Source organism: Micromesistius poutassou (genome assembly GCF_964030765.1).
Source record: "Micromesistius poutassou genome assembly, chromosome: 5".
Taxonomy (NCBI): domain Eukaryota; kingdom Metazoa; phylum Chordata; class Actinopteri; order Gadiformes; family Gadidae; genus Micromesistius; species Micromesistius poutassou.
In genome coordinates, this window is record NC_140275.1 from 16,521,309 (window position 1) to 16,545,757 (window position 24,449).

The following is a 24,449-nucleotide window of genomic DNA, read 5'->3' on the forward strand; positions in this document are numbered from 1 at the left end:
CCTGCAGCCTTCCTGTGTTCTAGGAGGTAGTGTGGGGTACCAGAGTGGCACGGTGTCTCTCTACCTACCTTGTTGGGGTTGAGTTTCTTCCTGTCCACGGGGGTGGAGTCTTTGATCATCTCCAGGGAATCCTCTCCAACACACTGACTGTAGAAGTTCTAAGGCGAGTGGGAACATGAAGGAGATATATGTGACTAAATAATACAGCCATATTTTATGACAGTTCTTCATTTGAAAGGATTAGTTCTTCATCCAAAAAAAGTAGTTTAGTAATATATTTTTTATTTGAATATTATTATACTTACTTACTTATACTATATTTACGAAACGCACATGCACACACGCATCCACAACCAGCTTTGAATTATTAGACAGCAAAAAACATTTCACTAGAAGGGAAAAACATTTGAATGGTAACCAATATCACCAGGGTAATATTGTAGAGTCATTAAAAACAATCGCTATATAAAACGAATGTATGTTCTGTCGATTATTGTGTGCATTCTATATCTATATATCTATATGTATACACACAGATGAAATGCAATATAATATACAGAAATAATTGCCTCCAGTCTGTGAGAGATCTCCGGCAGGTGTGTGATCCCTGGTTCCTTGTAAATAAACTCCCGCTCATCCAGATCCCCAAACTTTGCTCCGTAGAAACCGACCCGGAAGTAGGTACCGAACATCCTCTTGTGGCCCTAGAGGAGGGGAGCACATGTGGGTGGTGGTGGTGGTGGTGTGTTACAGGGGTTGGGTGTGGATTTGTGTTTTGCATAGAAGCATACAGATTAAGATTAAACTGAGGTCCAGATAAGGTCTGGGAACAGTAGCAGGAATTTTGTCGTTATTAAGTTGAGAGCATTTTAACAGATGCCATTCATCAAAGAAACTTGCAACACGTTTGGCATACATATGGGATGCATGGCGGGGACAGTCACTACTGATGGCAGATTCATTAACTGTTTGAAGAATAGGTCCCCTTTGCCAAAAGACATTGTGTAAACCCGCTTAAAAAAATAAATAAGTGAAAAACTTATTTTATTACTAATAATGTAATGTATTTCTGCCTCTCAGTGGTTAGTACAGTGTGTAGGCGATATGCCTCGTAGCATCAGCACGCCTTCCCCGTTCCCCTTCATTCTCCTGTCCGTAATAACATTGATCCACCACATGGACGGTTACCTTCTCGATAATTTTGTCGAAGGCCCGCTTCAGCTTATCGTGAGTGGAGGCCAGCTTCCGGAAGTCCCGATGCGCCTCCAGGATGGGAAGGATAATCTTGTACACCTCGTTCACCGTCTCGAACAGGCTCCCCTGAACAGACCGCGGAGAACGATGAACGACGCGGTAGGTTCACCAGAGCACAGTCATCAAATGGACCATGCACGCGTGGTTCATTTAACTGGAGCGTGGACATCTTCCTTTTCTTTGACGACGATACAGCTATCCCGGTCGTCCTCAAACACTCTAGTAATTTATATCCACTCACCCAACAAAAATGATCATCTAATACGATCTACATTTAGCATAAATGTAGATAGGTAATGTTTTTTTTATCCTTTACAACTTGCAGGCTGAGAACAATCAACACTTGAGTGTGTTTCACGTGTGTGTGTGTGTGTGTGTGTGCGCGTGCATGCGTGCGTGCGTGTCTCTCTCTTACGTTGATGAACAGCTCGGCGGCCTGTTCCAGGAGCCCCACCAGGCCGTTCTCGGTGAAGTAGCGGCCGGAGCACACGCCGTCCTCGTCCGGAGACAGGATGTCATCAGACACAGCGGACTCCTCCAACACGTTGGGGGAGATGTTCTGCAGAGACCAGAAAAAAAAAAAGGGTCTGTATCAATCGATCCGCAGGTCACGCCCAAGCCCCCCCCCCCCCCCTTGGTTAATCACATGATCAATGGACAGGAAGGCGACCAGCATGTAACGGCGAGATGTCCTACAGTGGGGAAGCGAAAAAAGCTAATCAAATGATCGCCTGATCAATGGAAAAACTGGTGGGTTCGAATGTCCTGTCCGCAAAGCACAGCGGAGGTCTGTGTGTGTGTGTGTGTGTGTGTGTGTGTGTGTGTGTGTGTGTGTGTGTGTGTGTGTGTGTGTGTGTGTGTGTGTGTGTGTGTGTGTGTGAGACTCTGTTCACGTTGATGGTGAGCGTCACCTGTTGACCACCGTGCTGTTGTGTTGTCGCGCCCTCGATGGGACACGATGTTGACTCGGTTGTTGCTCACACTCTTGAATCGCCTTGAATCTATCGAGTAAGTTCTCCCGATACAATGTGTAGCACCTTTCACTGCTATGGGGAATATAAAAATCTAAAAATACTCAACACCCATCTACAGGGTCTGTAGTACATATGACGTTTGCTTCATTGATGTATATTCACATGTATGTACGGTATGTACGTACGTACGTGCGTGCGTGTATGTACCTACGTACGTACAAAATAGTTGAAGAGAAACTGATGACACTCCAATAAGTCAATAAATCTGCTTTGATTGATTGATGTGAGCGTGACCCCTAGCTGGCCAGTGGATGGTTGTAGGAAGGTCTGTACAGTACAGTACAGTACAGTACAGTACGTACCTGGAAGGTGACGCTGCCCACAGGCAGGTACTTGTGGTCCTCCAGCATGCTCAGGTACTCGGCCACCAGGGCGGCGGCGTGCACCAGACACATGGCCGACTCTGTGTAGCACTTCCTGTTGCTGTGCTTCTCCGCCATGTTCTGCAGCCAGGTCAGACGCAGGTCGGGCGAGGTTTGGTAGCCTTTGGCTATCCTGAATGGAAACACACACACACACACACACACACACACACACACACAGACACCTTCAAGTTAGCTTTGTGTAGGGCTAAAAATAGATTGAAACCGTGTGCGTGCATGTGTGTGTGCTTGATTTGGAACTAATTTGTTTATACGAAATGCTTCCAAAAGGAACTGTTCTCCGAGTGAAAAAAACAAAACTGGGAATTTATTTCCCCTGTTCATGCAACGCATGAATAATGAATCAGGGCGAGCCAAACGTACGCAAAACAAAAAAACAAAACGATGAATGAATCAATTAATCTTCAAGTAAACCAGGTGCACCGCTCGCTATATGAATGAACACAATGCACCTCGGCACCAGATTACCTCCCATGTAATTGAGCCTGAGTGAGCGTGAGTGTGTGTGTGTGTGTGTGTGTGCGCATCTGTCTGTATTTGAGGAGTATCAAGGCGAGGGTTTCAGGAAAGCACATTTGCTGTTCGCTGTGCCATTTTTTGCATGGCTGTCGGTCACATTCTGCACACACACACACACACACAGTATGGGCCCTAAACCCAAACAGACTGCATGATGAATGGCACGTGTAGAGGGCATTAGCACAGAAGCGCAGAGTGATCTCTAAACCAACACACAGCACATGTATGCGCCTCTTTGTCTGCCGTGTCCCCACCACGTACACCACTCTCTCTCTCCGTTTGCATTTGCATATACACCGAGCCCAGATCAGAGGCCTAAACTGCTACCACATGGTAACCATGGCGAGGACGGCAAATAGAGGCAAAACAAGCCCAGACCACAGAGAAATAGGAACCAGCCAGCTCCCAGTGAGCCACGGGGTAAGGAGAGAGAGAGAGAGAGAGAGAGAGAGAGAGAGAGAGAGAGAGAGAGAGAGAGAGAGAGAGAGAGAGAGAGAGATGAAGAAAAGGCAGACTGAGACAGCAAAACAAATAGCCTACAATCTAGAGAGGGAGAGATGGACGGAGGGGGAGAGAGGGTGAGCGTGCCAGAGAGAGAGAGAGAGAGAGAGAGAGAGAGAGAGAGAGAGAGAGAGAGAGAGAGAGAGAGAGAGAGAGAGAGAGAGAGAGAGAGAGAGAGAGAGAGAGAGAGAGAGAGAGAGAGAGAGAGAGAGAGAGAGAGAGAGAGGCAGTCGATAAGTCAGACCAAACAAGGACAAAGCCTGTAAGACAATCTGGTTGTTTTTGTTCTTCACCCACCTATACATGAGGTCCATGAGCATCTCAGGGTCCTCCTGGAACTCCCGCATCTTCACAGTATCGGACAGGATGCTGTTGAGGTTGCGCAGTAGCTCATCCACCTGAGGAGAAACACACCACCCGTGTGTCATCGTGGCCTCAGAGCATGCTTTGGTCTGAATGATACACTTTTTCCTCTCCTCATTGTTGTTCTGCTGTATTAGTCAGCCCATATGTGTCTCCTTTCTCAAGATTTCTATCTCTCGCCGCTGGGTCTTTGGAGAGATGTACTTTAAGTGGGGGGGGGGAATGTGAATATCAGACTGGTGATGTTTTTCATCTACCTAAAATCGACCCGTGTGTGTGTGTGTCTCTGCGTGTGCGTGCATGTGCGTGCGTGTGTGTGTGCGTGCGTGCACTTGCGTGTGCGTGTGTGCGTTCGTGTGCGTGTGTTACCTGTGAGGGCAGTTGCGTGCTCCTCATCTCTGCGTCCTCCTCGGCGTAGGCCAGGATGGTGCGTAGCGAGCGCCGCAGGTACTCCTCCTGGAAGTCAGACGACTGGCCCACCAGCGAGGCCAGGGACATGGTCACCTGCATCTTCACCCTGGAGAAGTTCTGCACGGCAGGAGAGGCGGGGGCACAGAGTTGGAAGGTGGCCTCCCAACCATTGGAGCTCCCAGCTCCAATAGTTCCCCACCCCGTGAAGCAGTGATGTTGTGGTACTGTGGAACTTAGGATTGAGGTTGCTTTGTCTGCGGACCGTTTCTATGTGATTTATAGGGGTTTATATTTTTCAGCACGTACCGGTAGGACGTGAGGCGCCTGATAGACGGACTATAGATAGATGGACCGTAGATATTAGATTACAGGGATTGAACACAGACCCTTTCGGCTGGGAGAGTTACAAAGGTAGGGGGTAAAAATCAATCTTCAAAGCAGTGTGGAGTCTAACTTCACATGAATTAAATCTAGTAAAAGAAAATACAGCTATACACAGTGAGAGACCAAAAGGAAAGTACATATACCAAAAAATCATAATTGCTAATATAAACATTGCAATTATTTACATTATGTATCCTATGTGATTCAAATATCATTCACTGTTGTGAATGAATGTTTTGAAATGTTTCATACACGGCCGTATACAAAACCTATTGAAGCCAGTGTTTGATGACATTGTTGACAGTATACGTCGTTTCTCTTCGTGTAAAATAAGGGAGAAATGGAAGAAACTCTTGCCAAAACATTTTTCACCACAGATGCTGCTATGGTTTGATCTGGGTTTCTATTTAAAACAAGAGATGGATAAATTCCTGCTGGACACAAGGCAACAGATGTCTTACTCTGTGAGTGCAGAGTCTATAAACAAGTATTCATCTGGGTTGTATAAATATATGTATCATGGCTGAATGATAAATGTTGTTTCCCTGAGCAAAACGCATACATCATGCTTTATTTCTTGCCAATTCTGTATTTTAGCACCATCCATTTTTCCGATGTTGACAAAGAGTGGCCATTACGAATACTATTGGGAGATATTCTGCAAGTGATATAGCATTGTGCATTGTGTAGATTGCACGGTGGTGTGCAGATCGCTGTTCTGATTAATTCTGGAGGATGAAACAAGATTGCAGTTGATGGTAGATAAACACACCACTAACTGAATTGTCGCCTCCACCTGATCCACATTTAATTGGAAATCTTCGTCTGAGATTTTAATAAGCTTCTTTTAAATCAACATATCAGCAATGAGAAACATTAAATGACCAACTTGTCAAAGTGACTCTGATTGGTTATAGGCTGAATTGCTGTGATACAGTATATCCGGACATATTTTATTTGAATCCCAAAGCAGGTTGAAATTAAATAAACTGAGAACGCATTTTGTCTGCATCAACCTTATTTTCCATCCAGTCGCGTTCTTCTTCTCTGAAATGTCAACCGTCTCTCAGGTCAGCTTTTCTCTCTTCCACCCCAATGACAGATCAAAACCCTTTTACCAAACAGCCACCCTCTCCATCCATCGGAGCTGGTCCTAGATCTCTGTGTGTGTGTGTGTGTGTGTGTGTGTGTGTGTGTGTGTGTGTGTGTGTGTGTGTGTGTGTGTGTGTGTGTGTGTGTGTGTGTGTGTGTGTGTGTGTGTGTGTGTGTGTGTGTGTGTGTGTGTGTGTGTGTGTGTGTGTGTGTGTGTGTGTGGCTCAATCCATCTCCAAGATGGCCCAGCAAAGCGGGAAATGATCTCCCATTAGTGAAGACATAATCACCCATGGATCATCTCTACGGCCCCATTCTGTTCAACTACGCATGGAGCCGGAGTCCCAGAACCCAGCCCGCCTCAGAAGTGTGTGTGTGTGTGTGTGTGTGTGTGTGTGTGTGTGTGTGTGTGTGTGTGTGTACAATCAGCACAAGTTGTTATCAATTATAATTCGATTTTATATTTCATTTAAAAATAATAATAATAATAATCATATATATTAGAATATCTATAGAAAAGAAAGTATAGAATAATAATACAGACGCTAGTAAAATATACTGAAAGTTTATACCATTTTCTTGCTGAATACGAGACTGGTATTTTTTGCAGCCCCCATAATATGGTTTGGTGCTTGCATATCTTTATGCGTTCATTGTGATAGGATCATTTTAATGGGACATAAAGCCTGGTCTAATATGTCTTCATAAACAAGGGAGACGAAGAGCAGATGGGGACATGGCAGAGGAGAAGCAGTATGGATGACTCACAAGACTGTTGTGATCTTGCCCGTTTACGATAGTATAAATAAACACAAACACGCACAGAGGAAAAAGCCACTCATCCTTAAAAGACCATGTGCCTGCGTGTGTGTCAGAGGGGCTCTGTTGTGTATTTAGGCTTGTGCTTGACTCCGAGACTACACACTGTAAACTGGACGGAAACCTCGGCTGCAGCAGAAGTAACAGAATTACCGAATAAATTCTCCCCTCCTCCTTAAGTTCATACCCTTTTCTTTCCCCCTTCCCTCTCACACACACACACACACACACACACACTCACGACCACCACGCACACACACGCACAGCTCTGGCTGTCATTAGTCAGAAGGTGGAGGAAACACAGGGGGCAGACGGTGACGGATGGGCCGGCTCTCTGCTCAGAAACACATCCTTCAGCAGAAAACTGTCTTCCACCAAAACCCCAAAATAGACACAGGGAAGACATTAAAGCTGAGCAGACGAGGGAAGAAGAGAAGATAATAATAAGGGTATGAGTGGAATGAGTACGAGAATCATGATGAACTCTCCTTATGCTTGTGTGTGTGTGTATGTCTGTGTATGTACGTATGTGTGTGTGTGTGTGCCAAAAGCCCTGTCCTCTAATTTGCGGTGAATGGGACAGACTTTTACATATACAGTCTGTCGCAGTTATGACTGAGTTATGAGTTATGCCTGCATGCTTTCCTATGCAGCTCTTGATACTTAAAATTTCACTGTAACAAAAAAAAAAATCTCTCTCTCCATCGCAAGATTTTGTGTGTGTGTGTGTGTGTGTGTGTGTGTGTGTGTGTGTGTGTGTGTGTGTGTGTGTGTGTGTGTGTGTGTGTGTGTGTGTGTGTGTGTGTGTGTGTGTGTGTGTGTGCTCACGCTGGCGTTGCTGTAGCTGTATCTCATGATGAGGTAGAGGGTGGCGCAGGCCTGGCTCCTATTCTCATCCACTGGACTGCTGCAGTACTGGAGCACCTTCTGACACAGGTCTGCACACTGCTCCGCCTCCTCCTCAAACAGCAGGTCTCCAAACTACACACACACACACACACACACACACACACACACACCCACACAATGCAAACTGTGAGAGGGAGCGAGAGAGCCAGTAAAAAAATGAAGCCGGTCTAAGTGTTTAAATTGATGATACTGTACATCATACGATAAAGCATCCAAGCTTGAACACAAAGTAATGAGCCGACATTAATCCTGGCTAGTACCGCCTGCGAAGCCTCCCCACGCTTAATAAGCGGACACTTAATTAGACCAACGTATTTAAGCAAACACCCTAGTCCACAAAGCCCCTCTCTCTTTCTTTCGCTCTCTCGACACACACACACACACACACACAACCACACACACAAGTACCTTGATGAGGAGAGCTCGCAGCGTGCTGAAGGCGTGCGAGAGGAAGGTGGAGCTCTGGTTGCAGGTGAGGCAGTGGAGCAGCACTTTGAGGACCCCGCCCGTCACATTGTCCTTACAGTCCGCCAGCGGCAGCGCCTGAGATCCAGAGACACGGATGGCATCAGGTGGACCACGTGTGCACACTCTCCGTCCGACCAACGACATGCATGGTGATGGATGACGTGAGTTAGTCGGGTCGAGGCGCGGTAATGTTTTGTGCGGAGCTCCGACATGTATGATACAAGTGGAAGGGACTGAAGGTCAAGTATCGTGCATATTGTGTTATAGTCCAAGCTCTTATCCAACCGGTGATCACAGTCCCACCTCATGTTAAAAAGAATCACAGGTTTCTAGGCCTACATGTGTAGGCATTAGCTCAGGAGGTAGAGCGGGTTGGCTGGTAACCGCAAGGTTGCTGGTTCGATCCCCGGCTCCTCCTAGCTGAGTGTCGTGGTGTCTGAGCAAGACGCCTCACCCTAGTTGCTACTCACAAGCTGGCTGTCGCCCTGCGTGGTTGACTCCGCCGTCGGTGCGTGAATGTGTGCATGAATGGGTGAATGTCAGTCAACACTGTAAAGCGCTTTGGATACATGCGCTATACAAATGAGGACCATTTACCATTTATGTGTTTGTATTGTATAATAAGTTAGTATAGCCAATGTTTACTATCATTGTTATTTAAATGATGTGCAAACATGCTGGGTATTTTAATTTAAAAACTAAACAGAGCTCCAAGACAAAACGTATATATATACACACAGTATATTTTAAGCCTTTGTAGTGCAGGTGACGGGGTTATCTAACCTGTACGATGGTCTCGAGCAGATCCAACACGATGAGGTTATATATTGTGCCCCTTTGTGTTGCAGGTGCTGGGGTTATCTCACCTGTACGATGGTCTCCAGCAGATCCAACACGATGAGGTTAGCCTCTGTGGCCAGGTTCCCACTGATGACAGCCTCCTGGTCCAGCTCGGCCTTGGTTCTGATGACATTGTCACACAGTTGGAGAGCGCAGGGGAGGCAGTTGGACACGGAACAGAGGAAAGAAAGGGAAGAAAATAAACGGACCATGAGGCAAATTAGATTAGAAGAAATGCAGAGAGGAACGATTAAGAACAACAAAAACTATTACCGCATTGAGATTGAATTCAAATCAACTATTCTACTCTGTGGGGAAGAGAAAGAGAAGACCTACTTGTCCTGCCTGTCGTTGGTCTGTCTCCACTGAGTGAGGTCTTTTCTCCACCGCAGGTTTTCCCGCTGACCCAATGTCCGTTCCATTCCTTCCAAAGGGGTCAAACGTTCAGTGATTAGCAAATAGCATTAGCATTAGCCACTAAGCTAGCAAGCCACCTGTAACAGGTAGGACCATCACGAGATGTATTTTGATACATTATGTTGTCTTACACCGTAATTATGTGCATAAAAGTGGAGGCTCAATTCAGCAAATCATACAAATCTCCTAAATAATTATCATAGTCGATACGTGGTTCAAAACAGAACCATTTTTAAAGGAGGTTTGCAGAAAGATGTCGCACTCAATTTATCAAAACATACATTCATCCTAATTAGCATTGCTTCTGTCTTAAATAGCTGCCGCTACATTGGACTACTGCCACTCGTCTAAGACTATTTGAGGAGGTCTGCGTATATCCAACACTCACTTGTTCGACACATCCTCTTCATATCATAAAGGCAAGGCAAGGTGACTTGTGACTATTTATATAGCACTATTTATATAGCACTTTTCATACAAGAGGCATACTCAAAAGTGCTTCACATAGCAACATCGTTATACAATGAAATAAAATAACAAAATAAGATAGATTGAAGTAATAAAATAAAATAGATCAAATGTAAGTGCAATGTATTTGAGAATTAGCAGAAAAGATCACCTGACATGATTTGTTACTTTTGGTGGACTACGCTCAGAATCACAGACGCCAAACAGTGCCCACTGTTCAACTCAGATGTGTCATTTTTTGCCTGAGTACCTCCGACTCTTCTGATCATCTCTCCCCGCGCGCCCATCCCTCTCAGCAGGGCCTCCTCCAGCTGCAGCTTGGCCTGCTGGGACTTCTGCAGTGCCTGGTTGCTCACCTTGTCAGTGCTCTGCTTACCCTATATACACGCACGCACACACACACACACACACGTACAGGCATGCACGCACCCACACACACGTACAGGCACACACACACACACACACACACACACACACACACACACACACACACACACACACACACACACACACACACACACACACACACACACACACACACACACACACACACACACACACACGCACGCACGTTATGAAGAGAGGCATGGCTAATGTGGTCATTAAAATACATCTGATAAACCAAAAGCCATAGAGGGAAAGTGTGGAGAGACCGTCTGACCCGGTATTCAAAGCAGGAGACGCAGATAGTGAGGAGCTCCAGCAGGCGGTTGAGCTGGGAGGAGGGCATGTCCACCGTCCAGCGCTGGATCAGGCCTCTCTCCGCGTTCTTCATCACCCACAGGAAACACACCAGCAGGTGGCGGCTCGTGTCCGCCGCCAGCGTGGCCACCGACTTACTTTGCTGAGGAGGACACGCGGGGGAGAGAGAGACAAGAGCACAAGTGAGCGCTAAGCAGAGGGCACACACACACACACACACACACACGCACAGACATACACACGCATACGCACACGTAGCCTATACACAAATCAAAAAGTCTGTTTGTGTGTCTTTGTGTCCACAAGGACACAGACAACACAAACACAGACAGACAGACAGACACACACACACACACACACACAGATAAATAATGGTTGAAAAAGCACTAAGAATGCGATCACTCTCTTTCAAACTTCAGTGAAGTGCGGTTCTCTGTTGGAAGATGGGGGAAGTTAGCAGAGTTGGGCTTAATATGCTACTATTCTGTACATGGGGGGGGGGGGGATCTGATTAATCCAACGTCCTCAGGATAGGATGAAGAGTCTTTAGAGGAGTACTACTGCTGATCTTACCAGGTGCCAGCGAGTGATAAATAGGAGGCATTAACCTAGAGGAGAGCACGGTCTCCCCTTAGCGTCTCACCTGGCCCTGCCAGGTCGTCTCACCGCAGCAACGCCGGGAGCACCAGGTGAACACAATGGCCGACGCTATCGCACACGCCATTTAATTGGATAACACAGACTGAATGATGAATCCTCCCCCATGTTGCGAGTAATGAACAATTGTTAAATAAAAGACTCAAATTAAGTTTGCGCTGGAGAGAAATGATGGGAGCCACGAGAAACAATAAACACACGGGAAGTCTGACAGCTCTGACCTTAGAAAGGTCAAACCCCCCCCTCACGGTCTTCTCCCTCCCCCCCCACAACAATGACAACAACAACAACAACAACAAACGTGTTATTCCGTGGACCGACGTACAGAAAACCCATCGATCTAATGAAGAGCGGCCGAGGGGTCGGAGGAGCTGGAAACGGGCGTAGAGTTTTTTTTAGTGCCGTTGCTTCGGCTACATGTGATTTATGAGTTTGTCAGGGAAGAAGGCCCCTTTCACTTATGAAGGCAACGCATGCCCATAAACTAGCACTCTGTGTGTGTGTGTGTGTGTGTGTGTGTGTGTGTGTGTGTGTGTGTGTGTGTGTGTGTGTGTGTGTGTGTGTGTGTGTGTGTGTGTGTGTGTGTGTTTCCACGATGGATGAAGTATGTGGATGGCTCTTGACAGGTAATCAATCCATTTCATAGCAACTCACCTGTTAGAGGGCCCACCGCACAGACAGAGACCCCCGCACACACACACACACACACACACACACACACACACACACACACACACACACACACACACACACACACACACACACACACACACACACACACACACACACACACACACACACACAACCTGCTCTAGAAAAAAAGCATGCACACACCCAGCCACACACAAAAACACACACATAGTATACACAGACACGGACGCACATGTTTTCCCCTTTACAATACAGAAAACTAATGCCCTGCAAAACTTGTTGTTGTAGTAATCATAACGGTGAGAAATTATAGTTGACTTACGACGGATGCCATGGAAACCAGAGCACTTCTCCCCAGGGTGTTGAAAGGGTTCCCAGCGATTGCCATGGCGACAGACTGATTGATAGGAGGGACATTTTCCAGGTCGTCGTCAGGTCCGCCCGTCTTGTTTTTCCCACTGCGCGCTTCGGAGACTAGAACCACACAGATGTCAACCCAACATACGTTATCACCAGCCAATTAGGTGTCACATTTATATATTCATATATTCCTCTGTAAACCAAATCACTGGCGGTGACTGCAGTCGCCGCGTGTGCATTTAATTCCGTGGGAATGTTTCACACTTCTTTTTGTTTCTCTTCGGCGTATATAGTTTGCATGGAGGGGCATTTCGGCCATACCTGTGAAGTCCAGGTAATTGATGGAGTCGATGATGATGCCCACTAGGGGGAGGTAGAGTGCAGCGACCTTCGCTCCGACCTCAGGTTTAACACAGCGGTGGTCTAGGTCGTGGGCACACAGCAGGCTGTAGATGGCATTGATTGCCTTCCTCTGTACCTTTCCCCTGCAAAACGACACAGAACACGTTTCCTAGGGAAGTATCGATCGAAGGAAAGTGCATGTGTATTGAGGCATTAGTGTGTGCATGCATGTTGATTTATGCATGAGTGTTTAATTGTGTTTGTGGTTGTTTCTTTGCCTGCATGCGTATGTGAGAGAGTGTGTGTGTGTGTGTGTGTGTGTGTGTGTGTGTGTGTGTGTGTGTGTGTGTGTGTGTGTGTGTGTGTGTGTGTGTGTGTGTGTGTGTGTGTGTGTGTGTGTGTACCCCTCTGACTCCATGTCCAGCGCAGCGCTGAGCTCTGTCAACAGCAGACCAGTGAGGTAGTGCTGCTGCTTGAACTCCTGAGTCAGTTCAAAAAGTCCCAGAATCCTCTGCTGCTCCTGGTAGCTGTATGAGCTGGAGGTCTGGCACGGGAGCGACGGCGCCGACGACGAAATACACAGAAAGTAAGATGGAGCGAAAGAGATGGAGAGAGCCAAAGGAAGTGAGGGATGGAATTTGAGGGGACGGGAACTTTTAATGGCTGCTACTGCTGTCTGTATCGTGTGCTGCATGTTTATCAGCGTACAAAAATTGCGTGGAGTATGCTTTATGTGACTGTATGAGATGTACAAATAGACAATAAAAAAAATGCTGTTTTGTTTTTCCTCTAGATTCTGAATAAAACTGAGATAAAAAAATGCATAATAAATCTGTACATCCCTCAGGGAGACTTTTCTAATTCCGATTTATCGTCATTGACAATAAAAGCCATTTTGAGCGGCAGCAGGACTCACCTGTGAGGAGATGGAAGGGCAGGGGGAGGCGGGAGCGGAGGCGGGGCTACTGAAGAAGAGGCTGAGGTTGAGGTAGTGCTCGTGGCTGCACAGGATGCGCAGGAACTCCAGGCGCATGCTGATCAACGTGGGCATCAGAATACCCTTGGATGACATCTACACACCGGAAGGGAGCAGAGGGGATCCCTTCATTCTCATCTATTATCCCACTGTTCTTGTTTCAGGTGTTTTGTAAGACCACTAATGTATTCTGTCAGTTTTATTGGAAGCAACATAAAGGTGAATCATTGGCATGGCATCAATGAGCATGCAGAGGTTAGGCTTCTTGCTCAGGGATGAGAAACTTAACCTCTTGATCTCGTGTCTAAAACGGTTTGGGTTTTCATTGAAATGGGTGATGTGGGGGGTGTGTGTGTGTGTGTGTGCGTGCGTGCGTGCGTGTGTGTGTGTGTGCGTGCGTGCGTCTCTCTCTCTAACCTGGTTACAGTAGTTCTTCACCAGATGGAATACGAAGCCTCGGTCCATTAGAGACAGCAGGTCATACAGGAAGAAGGCCAGGCTGATGTTTACTTTCTCTGCCTGCTCCTGCTCCTAAAACGACAACAAAAATCAATAGATTTGATCAATAGGTAACAATCACAAATACCTGTTAGCAGGGGAAACATGAGTGGTATTAAATTGACCTTAAGTTGAGCAGAAAATAAACATATCAGGGCTTCCGAGGTCAGGAATTGATTGGAATTGTTCAATTGTCCTAACGTTTTCACTGGTTGAGGCCAGCCATGGTGAACAGTTGAATCAATTATGTTTATATGGCTCTACAGAATCACTTTAAAGAAGGTAAATCTGGCTTTTCTTCAGCCAAACACTTTCACGCCTAGCTACTATTGTTACACAAAGGGTTTTGTGTTTGTTGTGCGTGCCTATTTGTCCTCACCTTTTGTTGCTTGACCAGGATGGTGGCGATCTCGGCGGTCACCACGGACACGATGGTGGTGATGTCGTCTTTGAATCGATCAGAGAATCGACTCTGTCGTGGCATTCTGCCTTTCTCCAGATTCGAGACGTGTTGTGCCATGCTTTTCACCTGTGCTCCGAAAAAAACAACAATACATATGCGTGACCTATAAGGACACCGTACCGTACACACAGTCAATACAGAACAATAAAGAACCACTGTGTGTGTGTGTGTGTGTGTGTGTGTGTGTGTGTGTGTGTGTGTGAGCCCACTGACCAGCAGCTCAAAGAAGAACCAGGCGTACTTGTACGCGTTCTCCCGGCACACGCCTGTGCTGACGACCATCTGCAGGGCCAGCTCCTCGTGGAACTGCTACAAAAACAATAATGACATGCATGGTACGCAGTGAGACCTTCTCAACACAAACAGAGTCACAAGAATGGCAATGGGCCATTTCTCTGTGTTATGCAGAAAGGTGCTGATTGTGTTTCTGGTCTTTTTTAAAGTTAACCATGGTCTAATAATATAAGCAGTACACTGCCGTTCACCTGTGTAGATAAACTCCTGTTTGAAATTGCTGATGGTTCAAAAAAAATCCTCAAGAATCCTAAACACAAGTCCAGTAAGGTTGGGTTGTCTAGCATCATGCCGCCCCCTTGTGGTGGCATGTGGTGAGGTTGCACCAATAATAAAGCTCTCTATATTCCCCCTGTGTTTGGACGGATACGTTGTCCGGAGGTCTGCGAGAAGCCATGGCTGATGAGGAGGAAGCTGTAACCATGGCAATAAGCTGTAACCATGCACACACAATACCCCCACAATAGCCCAATGTGGCGGCCGCACTTGTATAACTCTCAGACATAAGAACGATAAGTGAGTGTCGCGGTCCCTTGCTGTTCTGCTAAACTCTAATGGCTCTGCATTTATCTTAACCCTGTCCGTCGCCCCCCCTCCCTGCCAATGACTGAATGGTCCCCCCCAGCATGGTGGCAGTTGGGGGGGGGGGGGGGGGGGGGGGGGTTGGGGGGGGCGCTGCGTCTGGTACCTTTCTGCTGGAGGGCCTGGTGCCCCCCGTGGCGCTCTGGGAGTGAGTGTTAGCGTCCACGTAGGTGGACATACGGCTCCCTGGGTTGTTCTGACCCTGGGGGTAACAAAGGCAAAATGGGACACACACACACACACACACACACACACACACACACACACACACACACACACACACACACACACACACACACACACACACACACACACACACACAGATATATCAGTTGCCATGATGGGTGTGAACAAATATTTTTTGTGAACAAATAGTTTGTCAGACACGCACACCCAAGCACAAGCACACAAATATATCGGTGACCATAATGGGTGTGGACAACTTTGTTTTTCACAACATATACATCAGTGACCATGATGGTTGTGGTGTGTGTGTGTGTGTGTGTGTGTGTGTGTGTGTGTGTGTGTGTGAGAGAGTGTGAGTGTGTGTGTTGCACACACATGTTCCATCTGGGTGGTTGTGATGGGTGGGGATGTCTCTGTCAGAGTGGCTGTCTAGTGGGGTGTTTCAGAACCTAATGTGCTGTAGTGGACATTAAGTGGCTCTGTGGAGTGTGTAAGCGACGGGGCATTGTTACACACAGAAACGGGGTGTGTGTGTGTGTGTGTGTGTGTGCGTGCGTGCACGTGCGTGTGCGTGTGTGTGTGTGTGGAAACCATTTGGAAATCACATCCACTCAACAAATCCCATCGTTTTTTTTTAACCATGCCTTAATTGCAAACCATAACATTTAAAATTAAGCATATGATTGATAACGTTATAATCCAATCACCCCAAGCAAAATGAATGGTGTCAGTATTAAGTATCAAATGTCCATAATGCTAAAAAGTTTTCCAAAGGTCCCATACACAGGAACAGACTAATGATTCGTAGCCAACAGGCAAACTACTCAGTGTGGGGAGATGCCTCCCGGGACGGTGATATTACCCACCGATGCTGACGGGGTTCAAACAACACACGGGGAGGCAAGTGCACACAAATGAAAGAAGTTGGTGGCGCAGCGATGTCACACCCTGAAAAATGCGTCACGAGCCCCAAAACGGTCCCCCACACACACACACACACACACACACACACACACACACACACACACACACACACACACACACACACACACACACACACACACACACACACACACACACACCTTGGAGGTGAGGATGTGGTTGACCTCGGCGTCCTCGGGGGAGGGCTGGGGTCCCGGGATGTCCGGGTTGCTGCTGCTGCGGATGCGGGACTGGAGCAGCATGGTGCCGATGGTGCTGGCCGTGGAGCGGCCCATGGTGCTGAAGCGGGGCTCCGCACTGGGCGGCGCAGAACCTGCTGCTGGACACACACACACGCACGCACACGCGCACACACACACACACAGACACACAGACGCAGCCGCGCACACACACGCGCAAGCACACACACGCGCACAGATATTATAAAAAATGAAAATGGTCCAAATCAGCACCCTCATGTTATCCATACAGAGTTAGTTATACCAAAGTGATGTTATAATAACATTACGACGAGACTATGAGGCTATGACTGGACAGTCGGTAGGACTTGTTGGGGTACCTGCACCCGGTAGGTCCCGGGGGGCCTGGGGCAGACAGAAGACCCAGTAGAGGTAGGTGGACAACAGCTCGTTCCGGCCCTGCTGGTCGCGGGCCAGCTCCTGGCTGTTGTGGAGGCTGTTGACGATGGACACGGCAGACTCAAAGGCTATCTGCGCCAGATTAGCTGTGGAGAAAACACACACACACACACACACACACACACACACACGTTGACTCTTCTCTGGAGCACAGCCTTTTAAAATGCTAAGCTAACACCGACACTCAGGAACCCAATTAGCTCGATTGAAGGAACACAAATGAAAATGTCCAAAAAAATTATCAAACCAATTACGGTGCGATATGACAAACCGAAATGTGGATTCGCCTCAAGGAGTACTAAATAAAACAGATGGTGAGTTTTTTTTTCTTATTATTATTATTATTATTCAAGCACTTGTTTTATTAGTACGTTACATTATTTTAATCTCAGCCTCTTCCCTGAACGTAGACCAAGTTTAGCCACTGTCTTGAGGAATCTCAAGACACGATTCTCATTGGCTGTCAGCATGGTCACTCACATCAATGTAGACACGGGTGAATCAGGTTTATTCTTATATTAACATCAACAGGTTTATTCAGTCCGCCCGTAGCTCCTTAACCTTTCTGTAGACGGCAGATACATTGCTGTAAACCACATTATTTATTATTATTTATTATATAACCACATTATTTTTATTAAGCTGACTCTGTGGAGCTATTCAAAGCAAAGCTTAAAACACACCTTTACAGCATTGCGTTTGAGACATAGGGGTGAAAAAACGATACAGACGCTATGTGAAGACCACTGCGTGTTTGTTCGTGCTTCTGCTAATGCAGTTACTAAATGAGTGGCAGTATACATTTCCACTATGTACTTTTTCCCTTCTAATTCACCATTCTCTCTGTTGTAGCGTGTTGCGGTGACTGCGACTGGATGCCTGGATTCTCCTCATGGTTAACCGGCCAGCACCCCATCATCAATTTTAATGTCTTGCCTGTATTTATGTATGTCAATTGTGGCACCCATTGCACTCCTGACTGTCCCTGGAAGGAGGGATCCCCCACTCTGCGTTTTTTCTCAAGATTTCTTCCTTGCTCATTAAGGGACTTTTTTCTTGCCCGTGTGGGGGCTTGGGTCAGGGGGGTGGCATAAATACTTGGCCTGTTAAGCCCTTTGAGACTGTAAGGGTGATTAAGGGCTATACAAATCAAATTGAATTGAATTCTAAATCACAAATGCGTTTCACCAGGAGACTGTTCCCAGTGGAGGGTCCTCGATTGGACGCGCTCGCATGTCAATCAAAATCCCTGCAAGACAACAGACAGCCTTTGTGATGGCCCTCACCGGTCTGGCCTGCGATGACCATGGGCTGCATGATGAGGGTGAAGAGCTTGTCCAGCAGCAGGTGGAGGTAGAGCACCAGGGGCTCCAGGCGGGACGAGGACAGGGACACGATGCTCAGCTTCAGCTCCTGCTCCAGCTTGTTCTCCGGAATCTTCTCCTCCCGCACGCGCAGCGGGAAGCTGGCTCCGCCCTCCAGGGCGCGACACAGCGTGAAGAAGCGCTCCAAGTGGTTGTCCTAGAAACGTGAAAAAACAAAACATGACGTTGTGCAATGGATCTGTCTTTTGTCAAGTATGAATGCAACAGGGAAGGAAGGTAGGAAGGTAGGAAGGAAGGAAGGACGGAATGAAGGAATGAAGGAAGGAAGGGTGGAATGGGGAGGAATGAAGGGTGGATTGGGGAGGAAGGAAGGGTGGATTGGGGAGGAAGGAAGGAAGGAGAGCTTATCAATAGTTGTGTGTTAACACAAGCCACCTTTTTTTCAGGGGCAAATTTGAGCTTTGGCTAGGAAGGTGAAGCAAACTGTCACGACATACCTGTGGGTGCACGGAAGACACCGCTTGGATCTCCACGTTGAACAGGCTTTTGTGACTGTCCATCCACTTGACTGGAGGAACCTGGGTAGGTAGTTTCTAAACAAAGTGAAGAGAATTGTAAGATGGAGGGTTGTTCTCTGAATGGGCATTTAATACTGGACTTCCACGCTGATATCCCGACAGCATCGATTGGCATAAAAGTCACTCAGCATTGAATGCAAGCAATACTTTTAAGCTGCACTATGTACATTTTCCCATTAGCAAACTCTAGTGGCATTAGTTGCCGCTACATTTATAGCTATACAAACTGCTGACTTTCGTTTGAGACTTGCCCATGGTGGTGAGGAGAGGCAGAAACGGACCAGAATAATTCATATAATATAAAAATTGTCCCTTGTGGATAGGTGTGTTTTATTAGTAAGAAACTTTCTAATCAATCGAGAATCTTTTTCAGGAGTAAATGGCTCCAGTAGAAAAGTGACATAGTGCAGCTTTAAGATTCCCCATTGAGAGGTCTATAGGGCTTGTTTATCCCAGGTTGGAAGGGCCGTCATTAGAGGGCCGAGACGGACCTCTGGGGAATGCAGGGAGTAGTTGAGGGGCAGGCGGTCCAGGACGATGGGGAGACAGTACTGCCCTGTCTGCACTCTGTCGCTGTTCAGCATACGCAGCCACTGGGATGGGATGAGACACACACACACACACACACACACACACACACACACACACACACACACACACACACACACACACACACACACACACACACACACACACACACACACCATTAGTAGGGTATTTTTGCTGGACAGAAGCAGAATACAAGCCAAAGACACAGGTTTACTTTTTATTCTAATGGGACTTGAAATGGGCCGACATTATTCATCATCAATCCTATTTTTGCTAATTTAATTTCAAACCTCACTACACTAATTCAGACCAAATGACCATTGTGAGTGAATGTGTCCTTCACTAACTCACTCGCGGAACATTTTTCATATTTTTCCCCACAAATACATGCTCAATAAACGTTCGACGTTCAGAGGCCAGGCTTGCATCTTGGTGTCCTTACGGAGTATCCTATGAGGGTCTCGCAGCTGGGCTGGTTCTGTTTCTGCTGGCAGCTGATGTGGTAGAAGGTGAACAGCAGGTGGTGTCTCTCGGTCAGCTGAGCGGGGAGGGCCAGCTTCACCTCCTCATAGAAGTCTGGAGACCTGGCACACGACAGCAAGGGCAGGACAGTGCGGTCGTTAGGGTGTTGGACTCCCAGTCGAAAAGGTTGTGGGTTTGAGTCCGGAAGTCTACTCATAGGCATCTGAGAGTAATCAATGACATTTTATATCAATGATATTGCTTTCATTTATTTTTGTCTGTTTTTGGAATACAGTGAAGTATGCCAACATAAGCAGTGAGATATAGGGATGTATATTTAGTTGAACATTTTAAGAAAACATCCTTATCAGAAACAAGGAAAATGCATAGGATTACCTTTACCTTTAATATATACTTTAACCTGTTGTTTTACTTTATACTTTAACAGATTCTGTACAGATATACAATACAATTACAGCAGAAAAGACATAAAGCAGTTGTACTTGTTATGGTAGGTCACTGTGGTATAGGTCTCTTGTAGGAATTCCGGGCCACTTGATTTCCCAAAAATGACCTGCAAAATTAGAGAAGTTGAAGTAACATAATCATAAGTTCCCTGTTTATTTGTTCCAAGGTTATTTGAAAATGTGCCGTGTAAAGTCCTGTTTGAGGATTCCCCTCACCGGCATGGAGCTGCTGGAGTCCTCTCCGCTCATGAACTGGATTTTGACGGTGATGTTGCGTGCTGCTGTTAGTCTGTTGACAATGTTAAGCCTCTGAGGGTAGACAAAAAGAAGGTTCCTGGAGAGAGAAAAAAGATATTGTTTATATTCAAATCATTGCGCTTTCTGCAATGGCACTATTCGCCACTTGGTGGTGGCAGAGGCGCACCAATGAACTACTTCAAACGGATTATCATATGAACTCAAAGCTTTTAGAGCTGCTTGAACGGTAATACTTAGCAAGTAAGTAGCAAGAGTGTCATTGCAAAACTATGCTAGTTTGTAAAATGCCTCCATAACATTTTGCTGGCGTCAATGTAAGGTGCAATTAAGGTACACCTGTGTGAAGCTAAAAATAGCATCTGTGTTGAAAGGGGAAAGAATGATAAGGGACGTCAAAATACTTCTCTCTGCCTTAGGCCACCTGAACAAATATGTTGTGCAAAGGAGTAAACTCAACTGTCCTGTTTATACCTGAAGATTTCTGTCTCGTGCAGGATTATCTGCTTCCTCCCCTTTAACCATGGTTCACTATGTATTCAACTCCCCTAACAATTCATGGAGATTAGCATGCCTGTGTATATTTGGTTATATGAAGTAATACAATAAGATAACAGGTAAATATAAGCAGGCAGAACAGTGCTCCACACTGCACATGCAAAGAAAGGAGTTAAATGGCATACACACAGAAACATGGTGAAGACCTTTTCCATTCAAGAAATGCACACATCCATAACCACCATCACCACAGTGGTAGACCATCCATATCCTCCTTCGGTTCAAATGTCAATAAACAAACTCCATTAAGAGGGCACAGAAAAAAAATGGTTGACCCACTTCTCTCATATTTCCTCTAGTGTTTCTCGTCCTTGCATGACCACAAGCTTAAGCAACAGCCAAGTCACATTGTGTTACATACATTGTGACAGGCTGACGCATCACACACACACACACACACACACACACACACACACACACACACACACACACACACACACACACACACACACACACACACACACACACACACACACACACACACACACACACACACACACACGAGCTCACCTATAAATGCTGTGGGGGACGTAGACCTCACTGGAAGGAAACTCTAGGACCTCCTTGATTGGTCGGATGTTCTTCTCAGCCACCGGCACCAGGGGAATGAGCTCGCTGGACAGACACGCCTGGGGCATGTCATGGAACGGCGACATGTCCAGCTTAATGATACCTTTACACACACAAGGACGGACACACACACACACACACACACCGGCACATGCACCCACACCTTAGTAAGTCGCCTAAATACTGAAGACATTTCTTTACATTTCCTGCTGTTATGAAATATAATTTCATTATAATTCTAACTAAATGAAAGTGAAGTACTAAAATGGAGACCTGATATAGTCTTGACTCTCCTCTGGGGGGCCGAGGTCTTCTTAATCTCAGACAAGAACTTGAGGAGGTCTTCGTCACTTAGGCGGTCCCCTTCCTGGAAGGCAAAAAACAAGATTAACAACGGCATTTTATTTTTGTTCACTTTCAAATACTTTACTTGCAGAATAAAAAATAAATGTGAATGCCACAAGTATTCCCTTGAATATCATGGAAATGCAGACATTAATATCACTACATTTTTGCGAGGTTAAAGAATAATTCATATAACTTTGCAAGATTTAAGAAGTCACACAAACTTATTTATTTATTTATTTTTAAAGGATAATAATTGAACTCTACCCTATTGTCCGAGGGTAAAGGAGCTGCCTTCTTGATAGGGAAGCAAGGGATTGCATGACATGCATGAGGCCCACATGCTCATCACAATCTCACGCCTCTTAAGGGAATGAGTGGCCCTTTGTGTCTTAAAGTGACAACCAGACACCACTAGCTGAATGAAAAGACAATGGCAAACCGACGTGGTAGCGTAGTGTGTAGTGTATTCCTATGTGGAGTGCACTGTGCGTGTTTTATTTTGAGGGTCAGGGATGGACCCAGTCCTACCTGTTTGAAGATTGTGGTGACGGTGATGGTTGCAGGCTTGAAGCCAGACAGGTTACAGGGTTGATCATCTAAGGTAGCGTACCGCTCCGAGTTCCGCCGGGGTAGTTGTGGTCTCCTGTCCATACTGTTGCATTTCCCTGGAACACAACACACAGGAAACACACGGCTAAAGAGATGTGTAACCAGGGGGCAGGATAGTCGAGGGGTAAGCCGAAGTTGAGCAGTCTAGCTGTTGGCATCCTTGAGCGAGATGCATAACCTTACCTGACCTGCTCCTTCCCTCGTTGAAATCTGAACACATTATCGGTTAGCTGTTTTGGATAAAAGTGTCTGCTTGATTACTAAATTGAATGTGTGTTTTTGTGTGAGACAGTTTACTCAACATCAATAGGGTCGATACTGACTAACCCCCCCGCCCCCACAGTTAGGACAAACCTGCACAAATTGCAACTACAGGGGAAAAAAAATGATGCACGAAAATCAAAGTTGCAACATCATCCTCAAACAGGTATCACTAGGACACATACAGACACACGCAAATAGACAAACTAAAATATATTGCAACTACAGCTAAATATATTGCAACTACAGCTCGCTCTCTTTCTTACACTTGCACATCAAGCCTGCAAATACTGCAATTGGGTCAAACCCACACATAGTGCAACTACAGGGGGAAAACAATAATGACTCACCCTCTCTTTCACACACGCACGGACGCTCACGCACACGCACACACACACACACACACAATCAACCATTGAACCTGTGATGTGCACACAGAACGTACAGAAACAGACATAGAAACGGACACAGACGCAGAACACACAGAAACAAACACAGACACAAAAGACACACACAGACACAGAAGGCCTCAAACCAGCAACTGTCAACATAATCTTCACAAAGGACACACACACAGAACACACACACACACACACACACACACACACACACACACACACACACACACACACACACACACACACACACACACACACACACACACACACACACACACACACACACACACACACCTGCTTTAAGGCTGTCCGTGTCCCCGGAGTCGCGCTCTGGCGTGGCGCTGTTGATGATCTCCGTGAGGTTGACGGTGGCCCAGGCGAAGGGCATACGGTACCGGCCCAGCCGGTGGCAGAACGTCTCCGCCTGGCCCCGCAGCTTGTCCAGCTTGTCCTTGTTCTGGTGGAGTATTATGGGATGGATTTGTTTTGATATTACCGTCCATGCATGAGATACGCTAAACGTTGAATGACGTAGAATGACGTAGAATCAGAAGTGAAGGGGTCAGACATGTTTGCAGTAAGTCAGAGGCACACTTTTAGACTTCAAGAGGGCATAAGCAGTGACTTCTGGTTCAGAACACTCCATCTAAGGGTAATCGGGTGTCCTGAAGCAAAGTCCTGAAGTGAAAGAGACACGATGGGTGCAGATTTCCTGTGTAGAACTTTGAAATGCCACGAGTGCCATAGAGAGTAAAATGGGAAAGAGAGAAAGATGTTGTGTTTGACCTTATGGGAGTCGCTCTCCCGCATGTTGATGTAAGGGTCAGCACAGTCGCTGATCTCTCCCTGTTGAAGAACCTTCTCTATCTAAATAACAAGAAGCACAGACCAACCACAACACACACGTTAAAAAACA

General features: G+C 46.4%; 1 protein-coding gene across 4 annotated transcripts in view; it reads right to left on the reverse strand.

The window, feature by feature from the left end:
* The window catches only part of dock8 (dedicator of cytokinesis 8), a 49,820-nt gene that overhangs the window by 7,308 nt on the left and 18,063 nt on the right, over nt 1–24,449 (reverse strand). For 2 of the 4 annotated variants that reach the window (XM_084468275.1, XM_084468278.1), the window contains 34 exons: nt 24,320–24,400; nt 23,828–23,990; nt 22,794–22,930; nt 22,191–22,284; nt 21,858–22,020; nt 20,751–20,868; nt 20,571–20,641; nt 20,048–20,189; nt 19,548–19,649; nt 18,976–19,071; nt 18,440–18,674; nt 17,075–17,239; nt 16,656–16,834; nt 15,494–15,589; nt 14,725–14,820; nt 14,428–14,577; nt 13,968–14,081; nt 13,491–13,646; nt 12,979–13,118; nt 12,554–12,717; nt 12,195–12,346; nt 10,524–10,706; nt 10,113–10,239; nt 9,314–9,401; nt 9,004–9,100; nt 8,078–8,212; nt 7,589–7,741; nt 4,424–4,582; nt 3,989–4,089; nt 2,591–2,783; nt 1,670–1,813; nt 1,189–1,320; nt 570–704; nt 69–158 (listed from right to left, as the gene is read on the reverse strand). In XM_084468275.1, the coding sequence (XP_084324401.1) occupies nt 69–158; nt 570–704; nt 1,189–1,320; nt 1,670–1,813; nt 2,591–2,783; nt 3,989–4,089; nt 4,424–4,582; nt 7,589–7,741; nt 8,078–8,212; nt 9,004–9,100; nt 9,314–9,401; nt 10,113–10,239; nt 10,524–10,706; nt 12,195–12,346; nt 12,554–12,717; nt 12,979–13,118; nt 13,491–13,646; nt 13,968–14,081; nt 14,428–14,577; nt 14,725–14,820; nt 15,494–15,589; nt 16,656–16,834; nt 17,075–17,239; nt 18,440–18,674; nt 18,976–19,071; nt 19,548–19,649; nt 20,048–20,189; nt 20,571–20,641; nt 20,751–20,868; nt 21,858–22,020; nt 22,191–22,284; nt 22,794–22,930; nt 23,828–23,990; nt 24,320–24,400 (4,551 nt within the window). The remainder of the gene's footprint in view (nt 1–68; nt 159–569; nt 705–1,188; nt 1,321–1,669; nt 1,814–2,590; nt 2,784–3,988; nt 4,090–4,423; nt 4,583–7,588; nt 7,742–8,077; nt 8,213–9,003; nt 9,101–9,313; nt 9,402–10,112; nt 10,240–10,523; nt 10,707–12,194; nt 12,347–12,553; nt 12,718–12,978; nt 13,119–13,490; nt 13,647–13,967; nt 14,082–14,427; nt 14,578–14,724; nt 14,821–15,493; nt 15,590–16,655; nt 16,835–17,074; nt 17,240–18,439; nt 18,675–18,975; nt 19,072–19,547; nt 19,650–20,047; nt 20,190–20,570; nt 20,642–20,750; nt 20,869–21,857; nt 22,021–22,190; nt 22,285–22,793; nt 22,931–23,827; nt 23,991–24,319; nt 24,401–24,449) is intronic. The other 2 variants (XM_084468276.1, XM_084468277.1) reach the window with 2 other exon arrangements.